The following is a 20,066-nucleotide window of genomic DNA, read 5'->3' on the forward strand; positions in this document are numbered from 1 at the left end:
AGGACAAACACTGAGTGTGTTAAGTTGAGGCTTTTTTCAAGTGGATCCCATGTTTCCATTCCTTCTGGCACAAGGGATCTTCCTTCAGAGCAGGTCCCTTCTTTGACAGGTTGGCATTTGCAGCCAGTATTGAAATGGTCAAAGGGTCCATGGGGTCAGGAGCTGCTGCTGCTTCTGCTGAGGTTCAGATTTGTCTCTTTGTCAAATAAAGACCGAGTAAAACCCAGGCCAAAGCAGCATCAGCTCTGATCAAAATAGTGGACAGCAAGCACACCAGAAGCAGTGGGACTGAGAAGTGAGATGCATCACCCCAGTGGAGAGCATGCTGACCCCAGAGATTAACATCTGGTGTCTCAGCCTGCATGGTGATGCCTGGTGCCAGGATCCTGGATCCTCACCTTGTGGCAGAGATGACAGAAATGGGAAAAATTCCTTTTGGTTAGGAGTCACTGCTTTTGCAAATGTTTCTGTTTGAATTTGGAGCAAGTCAAGGCTGCAAAATATTTCCCATGCAAAGTGGAATTCTGGAGAGATTCTCCCCCATTCCTGTAAGAAAGCGTTTTTTCAGCCTCCCTTTTCCATATCCCAAGGGAATTCAAAGTTGCCTTTTCTCTCAGCTCAGAGAGACACAGAAGGATCCTGTCCCCTCAGTTCTCCAGGTCCCCCCACCTAAACACTTTGCCACCCTCCATATGCCAGGCAGTGTGGGGGAGCCTCCAGTGGTTCACACTGCACCTTTGGAGGAGGTCAGGAGGATGTCACATCTGCTCATGACATCAGCTGTGTGGAGATCCCACATGTGCCTGTGGATTGTCTGTTCCAGAGGATCCCCCACGGCTCGGGAAGCAGTGCCTGTGTCTGGCTGTTACAGAGTTCACAGAGCACCTTTCCCAGGATGGCTGCTCCTGCTTTTTGCTGCTGAGGGGTTGTTTATGTAGGATGCTCTGTGGGTGGGATGTGGTTTTGTCACCGCTCCATTGTTGGACTCTGTTTGGGCACTCTGCCCGCCTGTGATTAATGATGTTTTGAGCTGAGGCTCAGAGGTGCTTGCAGGCATATTGCAGGTACCAGAAGTGAAAGAGGTGTTGTTATCATCAAGGTACTTCAGTGTTATATCAAGTGTAATCAGAAATGAATTAATTAAAGCAGTGTATACATGTGAGTCCTTTTATGGTGAAGGTTCAAACAACTCATGTCACGTAGTTTAGAGCTCAGCGGTTTAGGCTTTTGTAACCCTCTTCTCCCCGTGAGAAGGTGGTGAGTTGGCAGCAGTTGCTATGAGAGGATAAACCTCTCCTGCAAAGGTGTCTTGATCAAACATCGCTCTTAAAACAGGTCAGCAAATTGTGTACATTTGCTGATCCCGACCCTGGCATGTTTTAGGGTTAATTGTGTAGGCTGGGATCTAACAGTTCTTGGGGTTTCATCTGACCTTGGAGTGAGCAAAAACCTGTAGAAAATCTGCATTTATTGTTGGTCTCAGCTCTACCAAGATGCAACCCTCCTTTCTGCAGCACAACCTTCCCTCAGTGTGGTTGTCTGTTAGAAAAATTACCGGGAATGCAGCTGGTCCCTTTGTCCAACACCTCAGGCGCTGTGAGGCTGGTGGTTCTTCACGTTTTGGTGAACCTGGAGGCAGGGGGAGCCCAGCTTGGAGGAGACCATGAGCTGGCAGAGCAGTTCTGTGAGATCCAGATGATGAAAAGCTGGAGCAGCAGCTTCAACTCAGCCTGTGCCAGGGGGATGGGGTGACTTGGGTGACCCTTGGGTCGGTGTTTTAGCTCTGGTACCATCTGAGCAGCAGTAACCTGTGAGGAAGAAGCTGGGGAGCTGGGAATTGATGGAAACATGGGGAAATTGGACCTGGACCCTGCGTGGTATACACCTGAGGCTGTTTGCCTGGGTTAGTGTGTTATTTTGATATGGATGAAGCTGGTGACTTTGTTTTCCCAGCGTGCTTGAAAAAGTACCAAGCAAGGGGGAGGTTAAAATGACCCAAAATGTTCAGAGCACTAAATAAAGGGAACACTTTTTAAGATCCTCACATCTGTTTGAACAACACTCATGGCTTTTTGAGCTGCAACTCTGTCATTTGGACAGGGCAGAGATGAAAAATGAGTCAAAAGCTGAAAATGAACCAAAATGTAAAACTTTGACATACTCCAGTATTAGCACTCCATGTGCTGCTTTGGCCTCTCATGCTACTTTCGTTTACTGCTGGAAAAGGTTGAAAGGTGATTCAGTCATAGTTTACAAGTACCTAAAAAGGGAAGGGGGTTCTGGTTGCTAGATGGGGTTCAAATTTACCAGAGAAAGGCAGAGAGATCTCTTGGCTGGAAGCCAAAGTTAGAGAAGTTCGGACTACGAATAAGGGCTGCAGTTTAAACAATGCAAGTAAAAACCAGAGGAAAGTCTTTGGCTGGAATTAAGCAGAGTCATCAACAGCTAATGGCTCTAAATGAGGGTTTCTGTGTTTTTCTGAAGGATGAAGGAATTATGAAGTGAAGCTTTCCAGCCCAGAGAAGCCCTTCCCCGAGACCAAGGCCAGGCTTCCCTTTTGACCAGAGCATGGCTCTGGATGCTGTGCCCCAGGCTTGGGGCTCTGCCTGCTCTTCCCACGCTGCTGTCCAAGCACAAGCCACACTGCAGAGCAGCAGTGAGGGCACAGATGTGCTGTGTGTCAGGGAGCACAGCTCTGCTCCTTTCTGCACAGCGCTTTTCCCAGGCACAGTCCAGAATATTTCCAGACTGGATTCCCCTTTCACTGCCCTGTCTGATTCGACTGGGGAATTACAGTCCATGAAGTGTGGCTTGGAGCTGAATGCACTGCCCCTTTCCCTCCTGTAGTGAGACAGCAAATACGTGCAGACTGAGGAGGAAAGATGTTCTTCTCCCTCTATCTGGGCAGGACTCTCTGCTGGAGGGATGGGATGCAGTGTGTGAGTGTTGGATCCACCTCTGCCACCTTTGGCATGTGTGTCTTTGGACCTGCCTGCTTAGGAACGTCCTGGAATTTGTCACCAGTGGCCAAGAGCAAAGGGGGCAAGAGGTGCAGAGCTTTGGGTGAGATGTGATTCACGTTGGTGGGGAGGAACTGGAGAATGGAGATCTTGGAATGTTTCTTGCCTGTCCTTGTCCGCCTCCTTACACAGTCTCCAGGTTTCTGGGATTTGTCCTGCTCTTGCCAGCATTTTGGGGGAGAGGGGCAGGGTTGATACACCTTTCTCTCAGGAGAAAGGTGCTTCGTAATTCTGCAGACCACAAGGCTGGAAATGATGTGAAGCAGATGCACCCCTGCCAAGGTCAGACCCTTCCCAGTATTTAAGGCATATGGATACTGCTGGCATGGGACAGGATGACCCCAGGGTACAATGGGAGCAAACTGACACACACAATCAGGCAGAATAAATATTTGATAGAGTCTATTTCTCTCTGCCCCAAAATGACCCCTATAAAAGCAAGGTCCTGTTTACCTTCCTGGCTCTCCATGCACAGTGTTCTGAGAAGGGACAAGCTCTCCTTTTCATTCCCTGCCTTCCTCCTCTTCTGGGCAACCCATTTCCAGGCAAGGATCAGGGATTTGGGCTTCACAAAACCCATGACACCTTGGGTTTCCACAGAGTTCCTGAAACTTGGAGAAAGCTTGAGATCATTTTTGGTCAGAAGCCCCTCTGTGCCAAGGCACAGTGACCTGGGCAGCAGTGCCAGATATCAGTGATTGCCTGCAGCTGACCACGTGCTTTTTGTACTGTCCCTGTCCCATTAGAGTCATGGAATGGTTTGGGTTAGATCAACCTTAAAAAACCTTAAAGCTCATCTCGTTCCACCCCCTGCCATGGGCAGGGACACCTTCCACTAGCCCAGGTTGCTCCAAGTCCTGTCCAACCTGGCCTTGGACACTTCCAGGGCTGGGGCAGCCACAGCTTCTCTGGGCAACCTGTGCCAGGGCCTTCTCACCCTCACAGGGAAGAATTTATTAATAATACCTAACCTAAATCTACCCTCCTGCAACTTGAAGTCATTCCCCTTTATCCTACCAATCCCACACACCGCCCTCCCCATCCTGCTGCCTGTGGTGTGGGTTTCTGGGGAGCCTGCAGAGGGGCTTGGGCATGTAAAAATAACAGTTGGGAAGAATATTTGGTGGGGTTTATTGTTCTGTTTAGTTATTGTTTTTTCCCTCGATGTCCCAAACATGCTTCCTTTGCACTCCTGGATCTTCAGTTTGCTCCTTTGCTGGGGCACCAGCGGGGCTGCAGTGGAAGGTCTGATGTGCTTGGGACTGGACCTGCTGTGTTACTCACCCAGGGCTCTGGGTTTGCCTTTCAGTCGCTGTGATCTTTGCTTAGCTAAATCCTGTTACCCCAAACTGTTCCATTTCTGACTGTGTTTGTAACTTTCTGATTAAGGACACTTTAGCTTTTCATTCCCGTGAGGAATATGAGAGTCTTCAGAACTTCCTGCCACAGGAGCCTGATGATCACTGTGCTTTTTATCTTGTATGAGATCCCTTTTGGTGAAAACAGTCTTTAAATAATACCAACCTATGACAACTTAGCTTGGCTTGAAGAACAAGAGGAGGCATACAAAGGTCTGTAAAATAGTGAGTGCTCTAATAAACCCATCCAGTTCCTCCACCTCTGAGTGCTCTGCCATATCATAAGACGAGAATGCACGAGGCAATTAGAAGGTGGTTTGTGCATGTTAGACAGAGGAAATGCTCTATCTGTAACTCATCTTAGACAGGGAAACCACTGGTACCAATACTCTCGAGGCAAAACCAGCAAGCTGCTCGTTTCTTTTTTAAGGTTAACTCTGAGGATGAAAAAAGGGAGCTGGAAGAGTGCAGAGCTGTCAGTTGAAAGAAAAATTGCGAGCCTGCTAATCCTTTCTTGTCAGGTTTAATATAAAGCCTGGCAGAGATTGATAAGAAGTGTCTCCCTCTCTGTCTGATGTTCCAGGTGCATGGTAAAAATCACCTCTCTGAAACACCCACATGCAGAGCCAGGCTCCAGACTGCAAAGGCTGCTGGCCAGCCTGACACTGCTGGCCTAAGACCATTTTAAATACTTATATTCTTTCACTTTTCTGCTTGCAGCCTGCAGAATGGCTGCCCTTCCCCTTCTCATTCTTTATACATGCAGGATTTTATTGCAGCCCCTCTCAGTGCTGCTGGTCCTGCCGTGCTCTGTGACCGTAGGTGTTCTCAGCAGGCACGGAGCATCCCTGACACATTGCTGGGGAACTGGGGACCTCTCGCTGTGACCTGCCTCTGCTCCTTCTGCAGTAAAACGTTCTGGCTGGGGCTGGTGAGGCTGTGGCATTGGCAGCACGCCCATGGAAGCCGCAGGGGTCGTGTAGGTGTTGGCAATCAGCAGCAGCAATGGCAGGGAAAAGGGAAAAACAGTCTCTGAAGAGCCTGGTGGGAGAGCCCAGCAAAGCCCTGCGCTGGCAGGAGGCACGGGAGGTCCTGCCTGTGTGGGTAGGGGCAGCTGTGGAGTTGTCAGGGCTGGTTATGTGGACCCCCCAGACCCAGGGCCTCCCTCTGTTCCCCACATGGACATTTCTGCCTCCCTGCTCCTTCCCTGACCGTGCTGGTTTCCCCTGGGCAGCTCCTCTCCCTCATCACGCAGCAGTGGGGGCAGAAGGTGCTTTTCCCAGGGGAGGGGTCTCGGTGGGCTCCCCCTGTGTGTGTGCAGCCTCTAAAAGAGGGGCAGGTTTTACAGTGTCTCGTTTCTCCTCTTGCAGCTGCTCCTCCCAAACTGAAGAAACTGAAAAGCCCAAACGTTCACGTGGGTGAGAAGATTTCCCTGAAATGTGAGGCGACTGCTGGGAACCCTCAGCCATCCTACAAATGGTTTAAAGATGGCAAAGAGCTGAAGAAGAGCAAAGACATCCGGATCAAGTATGGGAATGGGAAGTAAGTATGACATGGGGCTGCTCTGCCCCTGCTCACTGAGTGTCCAGGTCCAGGGGCTGTCTGGCTGGAGGTGCTGCTGCTCTGCCCAGGTCACTGCTGAGCAGCACTGAGGGGCTTCCCCAGAGCCACAGGCCCATGCTCAGCACGTTTACCACACCTGGGAGAGTGAGCAAGATTCCCAGTGTCCTCAGAGAGTAGTGGAGAGAGGAGCAGGGTAAGAGTGTCACTGGAGACCTGAGACAGGTGCTCAGCAACCTGGGGAGACAAGGATGCCCCTGCCAGCTGTAGGCTGGTTGTAGGCAGCTCAGGTTACCTGGGGGGACTCCTGCTCTGGGATTAGGGGGTTGGATGCAGAAGTTATCCAAACTCAGCTGTCACCTCACCACCCACCCACAGACCTGTGGGAGGAACTGGTCTGTTCTCTTCTGAAGTTAGGTGGACATAGGAACATCTAAGGCAACTGCAAGGATCACAGAATCACAGAATTGTCAGGGTTGGAAGGGTCCTCTGGAGATCATCCAGTCCAAACCCCCTGCCAAGGCAGGGCCACCTGGAGCAGGTTACACAGGAATGTGTCCAGGTGGGTTTGGAATTCCTCCAGAGAAGTAGACTCCATGACCTCCCTGGACAGCCTGTTCCAGTGCTCTGCCACCCTCAGTGTGAAGAAGTTCTTCCTCATGTTGAGATGGAACTTCTTGTGTTTTAACTAATGGCCATTCCTCCTTGTCCAATTGCTGGCCACCACTAAAAAGAGTCTGGCACCATCCTCTTGACACCCCCTAGAGATATTTGCATGGGTTGATGAGATCCCCTCTCAGTCTTCTCTTCTCTGAACTAACCAGGACTGAGACGGAAGAGTATATCATGATACTGTCTGATCAGGGCCGCAATCACCAGTGGAGACCTTGTTGCCAGTTCTTTGCTAACATATAACTGAGAGTGCAAAAAGTAGCTCATGATGGACTTGATAGGGTAGCAATTTTTCAGATTAAAAGCCACTAAAAACTAAGTTAGAAAAATCAGTCAATGCTCGAATGGGGAGCTGTCAATTATTCTAATTTAATTTCAGTCCCGTTGGGTTTAATTTCAGAGTCACACCCAAGATGGTTGACCTCCTTCATAAATAAATCCTTCCAGGATTTGTTTTGGGATGAGGCAGAGGTGGTCAGTGCTGGAAGCACCAGCAGACCCAGGATAACTGGGTGCTGTCTGCTCAGGAAGGGCTGCCTGGGCCTGCAGGCAGCAGAGCTGTGCCTGCCTCTCTCCTCTGCTGCCCTCAGTGTTTTTGTGGCCCTCGTCAGCCTCGTGGCCTTGCTTGTTTACTGGTGGGGTCTGGAGCTGGGATGCCCTGGAGAAATGTCTGCACCACCCTCTGCAGCCCGGCGTGGGAAGCCCGTCCGTCCCACGGACACTGCACCCCTGCAGGCAGGCAGAGCCAGAGAGCAACCAGCCCCACACCAAACACCCAGAGAAACTCCCTGAGGAGGGATCCTCTCACAGCACCTCCCTGCTGTGTTCCCACACATCCCAGTCCTTCCTTGCCTCCTGGCACCCCGTGTCTAGCACGCAACAGGGATAGGAGGGCATCCCACCCACAGCGGTGCAGGGGGGACACGCACTCCCTGGGCTAGGGACAGGAACATATGGAAGAAGGTTGATCCTCTTTCCTCAGGACACTGCTGTCAAGCCATAATTTTGCATTTACCAGTTTCCATGGCAACACGTTGGCTCTCAGCCTTCCAGTGACAGGCCAAAGATGTGTGTGTGTGTGCTGGAAGGGCTTCCCGCTGGCAAAACAAGCCAAGGATAAACATTTTAAGGAAAGCCTCCTGCAGTGTCTGAGGCTCCATCAGCAGCAAAGGTGTGAGCCCAAAGAATCCCTAGAATCACTTCCCATTCCAGCTTCTGCTCCCTGCTGCCATTAAAATGTGCCACTAAGTGGAGAGTTTACCTGTCTTGTGCTGGGACCAGACTGTGGAGACTGGGCTCAAGCAGCTGTGGAGCAGGGACAAGAGGAAATGGCCTCTAGTTGTGCCAAGGGAGGGGAAGGCTAGGCTGGATATTAAGGAGAATTTCTTCACTGAAATGGTGACCAGGAATTGGAACAGGCTGCCCGGGGAAGTGGTGGAATCACCATCCCTGGAAGTGTTCAAAGAAAGTGTAAATGTGGCACTTGGGGACATGGGTTAGTGGTGGCCTTGTCAGTGCTGGGTTAATGGTTGGACTTGATGATCTCAGAGGTCCTTTCCAGCTTTAATGATTCTGTGATTCTGTGGGACACCTCTGAGATTACAACCCCCCTGCTGAGCATCTGGCCCTTGTTAAGCAGTCAGCAGTGCAGGAACACTCTCCAAGCAGGTCTGGGCACACCTGGTCTGGCATTCCCACCTTTCTCCCCTCCACTGGGTTTGCTGGGTCTCAGTGCTGAAAACCCCTCGAGGCAGAGTGTCCACTGGCATTGGACCTGCCTCGTTCCAGTCTTGTCTGCATGGAACAAACATCAAAAATTGTTCAGTGCAGGCTGAGGGTCCAGGGAGCCCTTGTGACTTTGATGTCTTCATTATGTAGCCAGTGGGGCCGAGTTGAATAGAGGAACATGGGATATGGGTGTAAATCATTACTTCCAGCATGTTAGGAGAGGACTCCAGGGAAGGATAAGCATCCTAAACTGTAAAGCTCTGAAAGGAAATCTTACTCTCTGATGATTAATTCAAGAATGATGGGGTTTATACATCTGGCTCCACTTAAGAGATAACACTGGTCTCCAGATAATCCTCTGTGCTTCCTTTCAGTTCAGAGTAGAGTGGGGGTCTCAGAGGGCCAGAAGTGGAGCACCGGGGAGGGACCCTCAGAGAAAGGACACAAGGCAAAAAGCTTCTCAGACTATGCAGGACGTGGCCAGGTGCACAGGAACATTTCTTTAAAAGTGTGATGCAAAGACCTGATAGGGTTTTCTGCTGCAGCTGGGCAAAAGGAGCCCTCCAGGATGTGGAGGTGTTGTCCTTGGCATTTCCCTTGGCCCTGTGAGTCCCTGGCAGAGCTGGGAACAGCTCTGCATTGGAATCTGTCTGCAACTCTGTGACCCTCAGCATGCAGAGGCATGGGATGGGAGACGCGAAGAGCGTGGTTGCCCTCTGTGACTCATTCCTGGCTTTCCTCCCCGTGTGTTTAAAGAGCCTGGAGGTCTCTGGAAAATGTAATTGAAGCCCTTTTATGTTATGATCAGGTTTTCATCTGATCCCTAGAATAGGAGATCTCTTTAAAAATAAGGGATGTATGTGTTGTAAGGAGGAGAGGAGCATTTGACTGCATGTCAGCTCTTTACCTTTTCCATCAATCATCTTCCCTCTTGTTTTTAAACTTAGCAGCAAAACTTCTGGTGCCATCAGGCAAAGGAGTCTTTTTTTTTTTTTTTCAATGGATATTTGCTGGAGGGAAGGGAACAATTCTGATTCCTCCTTTCTGAACTACATGTTCCATCTGTAATTAGTGTGACAGGCTGGGGCAAGCCTGGCTTGCACGAAGGGGAAACTTCTCTTTAAGGTGGAAGAAATTATTGGTTGGAATTTTATCTCCATCTCAATTTGAATAAAACATGGTTGATGGGGAACCTAGAGAAATTATGCAGAAAGAATTGCCTGAGGCAGTGGAAGCACAGCCTAGCGAGTGGCTCTCCCTCTGAGCTGCCAAAGCCATGCCATTTTCAGCTGAGTGTGGCTGTGATCTGATTGAGGCCACTGGCTCCCATGAAGTTCAGGTGGGTTTTGACTCCCTGATTATCCTGGCAAATGGTCAAATGCCAGCTGTGGAGAGAGCCAAGGGAGTTTCTGTTTGTGGAGGTGTGGAGAACCTTCCCCACTTGAAGCCATGCTCAGGGCTCAGCCTGGGACATGTAGATCCTCATCTGGAGTCCAGGAGCCTGATAGTCCCCGAGCTGGGGCTGTCCTTACAGCCCCTTCTCTTTGTGTGCTCTTCTACCAAGGGAGATGAAGTAGGCGTATCATTAGGTTGGAGAGGGCTGGCAGTTCAGTTTGGGACAGGCTGACCATATGACATCCCTTGGGAGTAGTGTCCTACTTTCAGTATCACCAGGAATCCCTATTGTTAGCCTGTAAGTGGAGCCAAGGGATACCCTCCTCTCCTGTTTCTGTACAGTAGTCCCCCAGGCGATACCAGTTGGAGCAGATTCATTGCTGGGGTCTTCCTTGTAGGGCTCCCAGTTGTAGATTATTCCCCACCCACAATGAATGGGGCTGTGGTCTTCCCTGTACAGCTCACTGCCCTGGAATGAAGGCAAAAAAAAATAATAATGCCAAAGCAGCAGGGGAAAGAGAGTGCCAATAAAGATAAATGATTTCCTAATTAAGCCTGGAGACAAGGAGGGGCAAAGAGGACTGTTGAAGCCTTGTGGGAGCCAGAGTGAACCCAAGCAGGCTATACCACCACTCTGGCAGGGGTCTTTGGGCTGACATTTTTAAACAAAGGAAAAAGCTCATTTGACAATGGATCTTGCAAGAGCAATTCCAGATGCCTTGAAGCGAGGACTCTTCTCAAGCACCGGTGTTGTTATAATCACCAGGGGAGCTGCTGCCTTGCTAACTCTCACGATGTCATTATGAGTCTCCGATATCTGGGATTTGGTTTTAGCTGCTGAAGGCACTTTATTGGAGGGGGGTGTGAAGGAGAGAATCTCCTTTGTTTGTCTGTTTGTTGTTTTAGAGGAGATGATGGACATCGTCTTGGCCAATGCACCTGGGACTGAACCAGGGAATTTGAGAACTGAAAGGAGAAGCAGTTGGGTCTTGAGCTTGAACAATCCACAAACTCTGCAAGTTGGGGCTGCTGAGAGAGTCAGGGAATGGACATTTAATCAAACTTGACTGAGTTACAGCTGTTAACAAGTTATGGTCAGAGGCTGGGCTGCTTCAGCTGATGGTGTGTGCAAACATAGAGGTGGAAGGAGCTTTATTTGCCTGAAGTTTTGTGTGGTTTTCACAGTGATGTGGGCTGCTTAAAAAAAAAAAAAAAAATCTCTCTCCCTGCAGACCTTCGCCCACTGCAGTTGCAAAATGTCACAGATTAGGCTGAGGCCCTCACTGAGACAGGAGCTGAAATCCCATTCATTCCCTTTGAGTTAAAATGCTTTGCCTTAGGGGTGAGGGCTGGGGCTGCTGGCACTTCATCTGGGATAGCACATCATGTACCTGAAGCCATGAATTATCCAGGTTCCCCTTGCCCTTCATGGATCAGACACTGGTGGGATCTGTCACATGTACCAGCTGCTGAAAAATGACTTGGGGAGGAAAGAATGACGTGCATCCAAAAGGCTCCAAACTCGGAAAGGGGACCCAAGACAGTAACTAAATCTCTTGCACACCCTGTGTACCATCAGTGATGGTTCACAGAGGTTTTGGAGGGGTAGTTTCCTCACCATGTGAAGGTGCCATCCCTTTCCCGTGATCTGTGTTTCACAAAATACTCTTTCCTGGTCTATTTGCAGCCTACTTATCTCCTTTCCTGGGCTCTGCCCAGGGCTATCCCCTAGGCAGCTGCTTTTAGTATGGTATTTCCCTCTCCTCCTCCCTTCATTCTTTATTATTAATATGTTTTGCTTCTCTCAGGCCTTTCTCCCCCTCTTTTGGCAATCCCTGAAGTTCTGGTGCTGCCTCTAATTTACCCAGCATATCAGCCTCTATCTAATAAGTGATATGCTTCCAAAGCAGGACCTCTGTGCTTCTCAGCAGCACTGACCCTCTCTTCCCTCCCCATCACAGAGCCAGCTCATGGTTTGGTTCCTGAGGTAGTGAGACCTGGGCACCCTGTGGGGGTTTTGTCTCTGTATTGAGGTCATACACTGTGTGGGGTAGTGAGGTATTTGTTCCACGTTTGGTGCTGGGAAATCCCTGGCTCTTGGGAAGCTGTTGGAGCCTTCCCGTGTGAGATCACAGGAAGCAGGGAAAGAACCTGCTCTGAGGTGGCCTCAGAGTACTGCTCCAGGGTCTGCATTTTCTCTAAGAAATTCAAATCCTGTCATTGGGCTTGGAGGAAACATTTGTGGGATGGATAAATTGTCTTGACTTCCAGGAGAAAGTAATGCATGTGACCCTGCACTGACATCATGTCTGTGCCTCAGCCCGAACCCAAAACTCCTCTTTTATGCATTTTATTGATGTCACTCCCTGGCAGGTGCCACAGCCTGGCCTGGCACAGAGAGCAGCAGCACACAGGTGTTTGCCTCTTCACAGAACAGCCACCAAGTCCAGTCCAGGGACTGGTGTGGTTGTGTGTCGCTGCCTCTGCTGCCCTACACCTCTTCCCACCGCCGGAACAACCGAGGCTGCATTTGAGGCTGGAGGGGGGGGTTGCACAAGTGACCCTGCTCTTTGGAGTGTACTTATCGATCTTCTCCTCTTTTGTTGACACTGCCCAACCCAGAAGCCACTCCAGCTCTGAGACCAGAGTCAGTGTCAGCTCTGCAGAGTGAGGACTGGTCGAGTCTTCCTCTTAAAATCAGCCTGTCCCAAGCCTGGGCACAGAGAGACCACAGCACTGCTGAGCAGAGAAGGGGCAAATCTGCTTTTCAGGTTAGAACAGCACTTAAATGTGGGGGGACAGGGGTAGGAGAGAGCAGGCAGAGGGGGTCAGGGGATGGTTGGTCCCGTCCTGGGCACCACAAGGACATTTACTGTTCCCCACTGTCCCAGCAGGTCAAATGTGGAGCGGGGCAGATGATGGTGTGAGGGGAGGAGGAAGGAGGCCTTTGCCCACCACAGAAGGGATGATGGCTGAGCTGAAAAGTCCAAACCTTCCTGCCCTTACCCCTTTTATTTGGTTGCTTTGCTTGAGGGCATTTTTTTTCCCCTTTCTCATCTTTCTGTGGCTAATACTGAGCTGGCCAGATCATGCTCTGGAGCACACAGAGCCAGCATAGAACACTAGTTTTTCTCAAGCACTGCAAGCACAGCCATTTTGCCCAGCTCTGCTGTGCTCTGCTGAGAACAGCTGAAAGGAAAGGAAGAAATCGGGGTGGCTCCCACAGGGATGGCTGTTCAAGAGAGAGGATGCTCCTGGATGCTCCTGCCCTGCTGGACTGAGGGGCTTTGCCATGGCCATCCCCACACTGCCCCTGCATTGCAATGATCCCTTGAGCCTGATTTTATCCCACTGAGTGCTGGGGAAAACAGATGTGTTCCCTGAGAGCCCCTGCTCCAGCTGGTGGGGCTGCCCAGTGTTTGATGGCTGCTGGACAGCACTTGTGGATCGTAACCTGGACATTCTGAATTTTCTTGCCAATCATTAACCTGCTCTCCCAGGGCAAAAGCAGCGCGGTGCAGAGTGCCAGGACAGCACGTAGGCACCAATTAAATCTCTGGCAGGATGTAATCAGTGCATGTTACAGCCACTGCTGGCCTTCCTGCTCCTGGCAGTTCCAGTGTGCTTCCTGCCACTGGCTCTCCGAGCAAACAGAGGGGAATGGAATTAATGGGTAACCACAGCAGTGCATCCAGTGTGTCCTTTGCAAGGGTCATGTGTGGGATTTTCTTTTTTCCTGGGGTTTCAGGTGTGTTTACTATGTGCAGCGCTCTTCGTTGACAGTTTCAGGGCCCCATACTGTGTAGCGCCCAAATTCTCTTCATCAGCTGGTTCCTTGACTTCTTCATTACTTACGTGGTAGCTACCCTATTTTTAGAAGGCTAATAAAATACTACAGCAAGAGTAATCCTGGAGCTATTCTTGTCCAGAACGATGCAGAAGTGGCTGAACTCTCGCAGGGAACACGGAGTCCTCCGTGTAGGTGTCTCGGAGGCAGCTCATGGCAGCTGCTCTCCTGCTCCCACGCTCCAACATGAATGGCTTTGCAAGGAGATGACCCGGGAAAATGGCCCCATTTCCACTTGGCAGTAGGTAAGAGGAGAAAAATGAATCAAGCTTGACCAAAGTGCTGGTGGGAACATGACTGCTGTCATGAGAAGTTCCTCCTTGGCTGAGATGCAAAGCCTGTTTCTTCTCCTCTGACTGCACTGGAGGCCTCAGGGCCCAAGCTCACATTTAGATGTCTAACTCTGAGATGTCTAAATTACAGCCAACGAGGCCAGCCTTCCCGGCCAGAATTTGCCAGGATCTTTGTGTAGGTCCTGGCCAAGGGCTGATCTCCCTGTTTCCCATTGTAGTCTGGAGATTGGCACTGCAGAGGGTCATTTACTCATCCCTCCAAACTGCCCTCTGGGGGACTCTTTTCTCTTGGCCAGAAAGGTATTTTGGGGGATCTTCTTTTGGCCAGGCTGAAGGTCTCCTTGTGAATCCTATCCCTCAGAGCTTGCAGACAGCATATTCCCCATGGCTTATCCCTCCACTGGCACTACAGGAGATAATTAGTGAGTGGCTAAGTCATATGTGCTGAGGGTCAGGAAAGACAATGAGGCAGATTTTCCCCCGGAGTAAAGAGATGTCAACAGAGTTGCACTGCAGTGAAATGATGGGATCTGTCAGTGACCCTGGCCCTTTCACTGAGCAAACAGCCCGGGGCAGTGCCTTCCTCCAGAAGAATGGCATCCTCTGGCAGCCAGGCACCCTTGTGAATGCACACGTAGGGCTCTCCCAGGGACTGCTGTCCCCAGGAGACACACTGCCCAGGAGGCTTCCTCCAAAACTCCTGGGCACGGCAGAATTCCTCGGACGCTGCTACTTGGTGTTTCTGTAAAATCATCCCCCAGCCCGCATGAGAACAAAGTATCTGTCCTTGGGGGGCAGCAGGAGGAAGAACATGACCTTGAAAAACTGATTTCCAAAGGAGTTTTGAGATATTTCAGTAGCACTTGGAGATAGTAAAGGAGAACAGAGACAGACTGGTCACCCTTGGCACACACAGATCAAGCAAGGGCTAGTCTCTTTGACAGCCTTCAGCTCAGTTCTTCTTCAGGCCTTATCCATGTTAATTAAAAGGCCCTTGGCTAATGCTGTGAAGCAAGGTGTCTCTCTGGCTGTTTCAGTGCTTCCCAGAATAGGGAAATTCTCTTTACAGTGGCTAGGCTCCATATTAAAGCTGATCCATATTTCTACCCTTCATCTCTTTTCTCTCAAGTCTGTTACCTGACATTTATTCAGCACAGTGTGAAGACCAAGAGTGGCCACACCACTGGCCTGGGGGATGAACAGCAAGAAGCAGCTCTTGATTTTTCAAGAGGATCTTACAATCCAGGAGAATTTCAACAAACTGTGTTGGCAAGTAAAAATAAGCTCTTTTGACAGTACAAGTCTTGTGCCTTAAAACAAAATAATCCCCTTTGGTTTCACCTTGATGCTGCTATGCTCTAAATGCCAACATCACTCTTTATTCTGCTCAAATTCCTCCCCAGTTCCAGGTAAAAGACCAGATGTCTCTCATCTTATTCTTGGCGATGAATCTGTCAAGTGTGGCACTTTTCATTACCCTTTTGTGTCACTGACAACTCCCTAACTCGTATCTTTGGGACTAAAACCCCTTTATCTGTAAGAGATCACATTCCTAGGTGTGATTCTAATGCTGTGGTGGACTTTTCCAGTTGCTACACTGGGTGAAACGTGCTGTGGATTGAGATTGTGGTGCAGGCAGTTATGGGTAGAACACCTGTCCTCCAGCAGCTGAAGGCAGCGTTTACATCGATGTTTTCACCTCTGGCAGAGAGCCTCAGTGTGCTGATGTGCCAGGGGGGTGTTTTCTGTGGGGTCTGAGTTAGAGCCCTGCTCTTCCAAGCTGCTTTCAGCACGTGCTGCCTGCATCTCTTCCATGTGGGACAGCAGTAGCTGCAGCCTGTCCTAGGGGTGGGTTGTAAAACAAATGGTGTGTTCTGGCAAAAGAGGGTTGAGACAGCTGGAAGAAAGTAATGGCTGGGCTGGGGGCATTCTTGGTGTTGCATGTTGTAGTACCAGGAGCCATCTGACCCCTTTGATGAGCATTTCCACACCTGCTTCTGCGGGGAGGGAGGAGAGCTGGGAACGTGGTCCTGAACAGGGCACTAAACCCAACAGAACCCACAGCCATCGTACGTGCCAGGAGGGTGCAGGAACCAACTGCAGCAACAGGCTCTGCACATCCTAAGGTGCTTTGCTGTCCCTTGGGTGCTGCTTGACTACGAAGGCAGCACAGCAGGGAGGGCCACGGTGCCCAGGGCTGTCACAGGGAACATCCAGAGGAGGGCATGATGCTGGGAGTCAGGGCAGCTTTGCAGAGCTCTGAATGCAGCGGCCCAAGTAACTGCACAAGTGGACTGGGGGAGACCTACAGTCAGAGGGATTCAAGAGGCCTTTGCATACTGTCAGCATTCATTTAGAAACTGCTCCACATGTGGCCCCAACTCGTGCAGTTGAACACTTGACCGCATCCTGTAAAACAGGGCAGCGCCTGCGCCCTGGGAGCTCTACCAAGTTGTCTCCAAGTGCTTTTAATTTACTAATATAACTAGTGAGATGTTCACGCTGTGTCCTTGCGCCGTGCCTCCCAGGAGAACAGCTTGTCAGGGTGTTAAAAAGATGCCAGTGTGTTTCTGTGAAGGACTTCCTATGGACGATGATTTGCACAGCCCAAAGAAAAGTCCTTCTCGGATGACACGTGTAACATTGCAAGTATGTCCAAGGCTAATGATTATTTTCCACATAAAATGGAATTTTATTAGCCTTCAGCAACACAGGCCACTGGGACCTCTTTCTAAAGCTGGCAGGGCTTCCAAGTCTCTAAATGCAGCGACTGTATGACGCAGACCTGAGGTAAAACCTTGGGGTAGAAAGCAGAGAGAGATGTTCTCATGAGAAGAGCAGGCAGGGTGGGTTTTGATCAGATGGCTAAAATGTAGGGAAATGTTGTAAAACAGAGGGACTCGTGGGAGTCCCACTGCGGTCTCGTAAGTGGCAGTCAGTGTGTGTTGAAGGCTCCTATAGATCTCTGCTAAACCAGGCAACAAAAGGTTTTGCCTATTAGTCAGAGACATCCCAGGAATGAGTCATAGCCAGTGGGAAAGGCCTTCCCGCAGCGCCGCATTGCTCTGCCGCAGAGCCGCTCCCTCTGCCACAGAGCAGCAGCACAGCCTCTTAGGTGACACCTAAAATGGTCACACATACCCTCTCCTGCTCTTTCGAGGCACTTCTGGCTGGTAAGATGGGTGTGTGCAGCTCAGCCCCACATGTCTGTGGTCCATTGGAGTGGGTGTATTTGGGGCAGACAAAGCGCTTGCCCTATTTGTGGGCCTAGATGAAGCTACCAACTGTGCCCAGGGCAAATCCTGGGGCTTGGATTTGCAGGCTGGAGAGGGATGAGTCCCCCTGGAGCCCGTGGGTGTTTGTGTTGAGTGCATGGCACTGCTGAAGGTGGCCGGTGAAGCACCAGAGCGCTCGGCATCCCTGCTGAGGAAGGTGCAGAACACGCAGGTCCTCTCCACATCTCCATCTAGCAGACAGATCCTGCTGTCCATCAGGAAAGTGGCTTTGCTCCAGTGTGGGAAGCTGTGCTGGGCTGCTGGGACTCTTAGGCTCAACCCCTGATGAGACTTTTCTGTGTGAGTGAGAGCAGGTGTCAGACCAAACCATGCAAACACACTGAGAGCGCTGGGTACAGGGGGAGATGTCCACTCAGGAAATCCTGGGAAGGGGCTTCTCCAAATCCTGTCCAGGCTTGTGAGGTCGGGCAGGGGTGACCCTCCAGGCAGCATCCCAGGGCCAGGAATGGTTGTCAGTTCACGAGCATGGTCAGCAATCGAGTAAGAAATGTCTGCTGTACTTTTCAACAGAAAGATTTCCAGACTGCAGTTCAACAAGGTGAAGCTGGAAGATGCTGGGGAGTACAGCTGCGAAGCCGAGAACATTTTAGGGAAAGACACCGCAAAAGGCAGCCTGAATGTGAAAAGTGGTAAGTGAAGAAGCCAGCAAATGTCTCGAGCTGTCTTGCCATTCCACAGGAGAGCGGGAGGTTCTGCACATGGTCTGTCTTGCATTTTGTCTCATGCTTTCAGGATATCGAGTAAAACAATCTTGGGAGATAAGAAAAATGCAGCTTAGCATAAATGTTTATCTTTGTTATCTGTCACTGGCAATGTGGTTAATTTACATTTTAAATAAACTTACAGTCTATGTATTTTTTTTTAAAGGGGGTAAGTAGGAAAGAAAGCTGGTGGGCTTGATGTTTTCATTTTTTAAAGAATTTCTGAGAAGCAAAACTCACCAGAAGACAAGTAATTAGACCATAGCTTTGTGATGAGTGAAGTTGCTTCTGGTTTTCATCCTAGAATGTGTGCTCCATCTCTTAGAGCTCAGCGGATGGAGTCTGAGGTTAGGTGGTTTTATTATTATCTTGGTCATAATAATTATATTGCTTAACACTATGGTTTGGATGCTCCCTCCGGCTCAGAAAGTCCCTACAGTGGGTGCCAGAAGCTGGGAGGGCACAGCTAGGGAGGGGATGACTCTCTTTCCTAAGCTCTTCCTCCTGCCATTCACAACTGGCCGCTGTGGCAGCCTTTGCTCTGGGCTCGGCAGCCTGTGCTGAGGCGAGTTTTTTGTGCTCTCAGTAGTAACAGCTCAGTGTGAGGGAAGGTAGCTTTCTCCTGCTGCTTTCTGGTGGTATTTGCTCCATTAACCTCTGCCTCAGCAGTGTTAGCCATCCTGAATCTTTTGTTCTGTGAAGTTGCAGTATCACAAAGCCTCCCTCGGTTACTCTGCCTGTACAATCCCAGTGCTTGCAGGGTCTGGGGGAAGGCCTTCCATGCTCAGCCCTCCTTGCCTGAATGTCCCATGTCTGGGAAGTCAGCCCTGCTGCCCTGCTGATGGTGACAGGGAAGGTGTCCCAATAAGCGACTGAGGCAGTGCTGTCCTCGTGCCTGGGCTGTCCCATCACCTCATTAACAGGTAGCAATTCTCAGGGCTCCCTGAGAATTCCCTCAACAGGAAAACACGCTGTGTGGCAAGGACCACTCACAGAAGGGATGGGGACACACCTGAGTGGCCCAGAAACAGGTTGAGACCTGAAAAACGGCGAAAGACACACAGAGTTCCGGGCTCTGCCTTTTCCTAGTGGGAGCTGCAGGCTGCAAGTTGCTGCAGATCCAGTGGATTCTGTGCCTGGATTAATCCATTTTCTCAGCTGCTGTGCCAGTTCGCCCTTGGCTCGTTGCTCAGCTGCAGATCCAGTTGATTCCCTGCCTGGATTGATCCCTTTTCTCATCTGCCTTGCCAATCTGCCCTTGGCTGGCTGCTCAGCTGCATGCACACCTTGCTGCTGTCTGCAACCACCTGCCAGGACAGCAGTGCCACTTGCATCCCCTGCAGAGGTAGCCAAGATGACACTGAAGTATTTGGCAGCCCTGCCACCCCACTTTGCACTCTTTCTTTTCTCTTTCCTCTGGAGCTACCCAGGGTTGAGCAGCCTTCGTCTATGCACAGGCACGTGCTCTGCTGGAGTTTTCCTCTTCCCTTAATGCTGGGCCTTCTTGGGATCTCCCACAGCTTTCCTCACTTCTGCAAGCTCCCTTCTTCTGTGATACCTTTCAGTAGAAAACTCCTCAGGGCATCTGAATCCACACACATGTTTTCTCCTGACCCTTCTTCCCCAGGCTCCTCAGCACGGATCCTGTTGTGGTTGAGCCTCAGCACAGCGTTCTCTGAGCTAGAGCTGTGAACTTCCAGCAGTTTATGGCAATTAATCAGAGCTGGCCTCACCTTGAGCCTTCCCCTTCTCCCCAGAAGCTCACTGCAGCTATTGCTGTTTCTGTGTGTTCTGCTGCTTTATACCCTGCTCCTTTACAGCTGTCCTGTCCCTGGTGCATCAGCCTGTCCCGGGCAGGCTGCCTGGGACTGGTGCTCTGGGACCAGCTGCTGGAAACACAATCCCTGACCTGACAGCAGTGGTTTTGGAGGTCCTGTGATGTTGCTGTGATACAGGAGGGTGAATCCGGGACTGGGAAAAAGTCCTGAGCTGACACCACATCCTATGATACAGAGACACAAGGTCTGAGGACATCTCTGGGTGCCCCTGTAGAGAGGTGGCATTGCAAGAGGTGGCCTGAGCTGTTGAGGCTTGAGATGAGTATCATGAGGTGTCCTCAGCCCCACATGCTGTTGCCTTCCAGGGATGCAGAGGCCAGAGATGGGATCTTCTGATCCCACTGGGGTCCTGTCTGGC

The 20,066-nt window shown here is 50.5% G+C and overlaps 1 protein-coding gene across 4 annotated transcripts in view; it reads left to right on the forward strand.

Annotated features, from left to right (window-relative positions):
* Positions 1-20,066, forward strand: part of NRG2 (neuregulin 2) — a 157,144-nt gene that overhangs the window by 93,158 nt on the left and 43,920 nt on the right. For all 4 annotated transcript variants that reach the window (XM_027888608.1, XM_027888609.1, XM_027888606.1 and 1 more), the window contains exons 2-3: positions 5,749-5,920; positions 17,680-17,798. In XM_027888608.1, the coding sequence (XP_027744409.1) occupies positions 5,749-5,920; positions 17,680-17,798 (291 nt within the window). The remainder of the gene's footprint in view (positions 1-5,748; positions 5,921-17,679; positions 17,799-20,066) is intronic.

The sequence above is a fragment of the Empidonax traillii genome, unplaced genomic scaffold (assembly GCF_003031625.1).
Source record: "Empidonax traillii isolate 1590-97213 ecotype Southwest subspecies unplaced genomic scaffold, ASM303162v1 scaffold242:size1152717, whole genome shotgun sequence".
Lineage (NCBI taxonomy): Eukaryota > Metazoa > Chordata > Aves > Passeriformes > Tyrannidae > Empidonax > Empidonax traillii.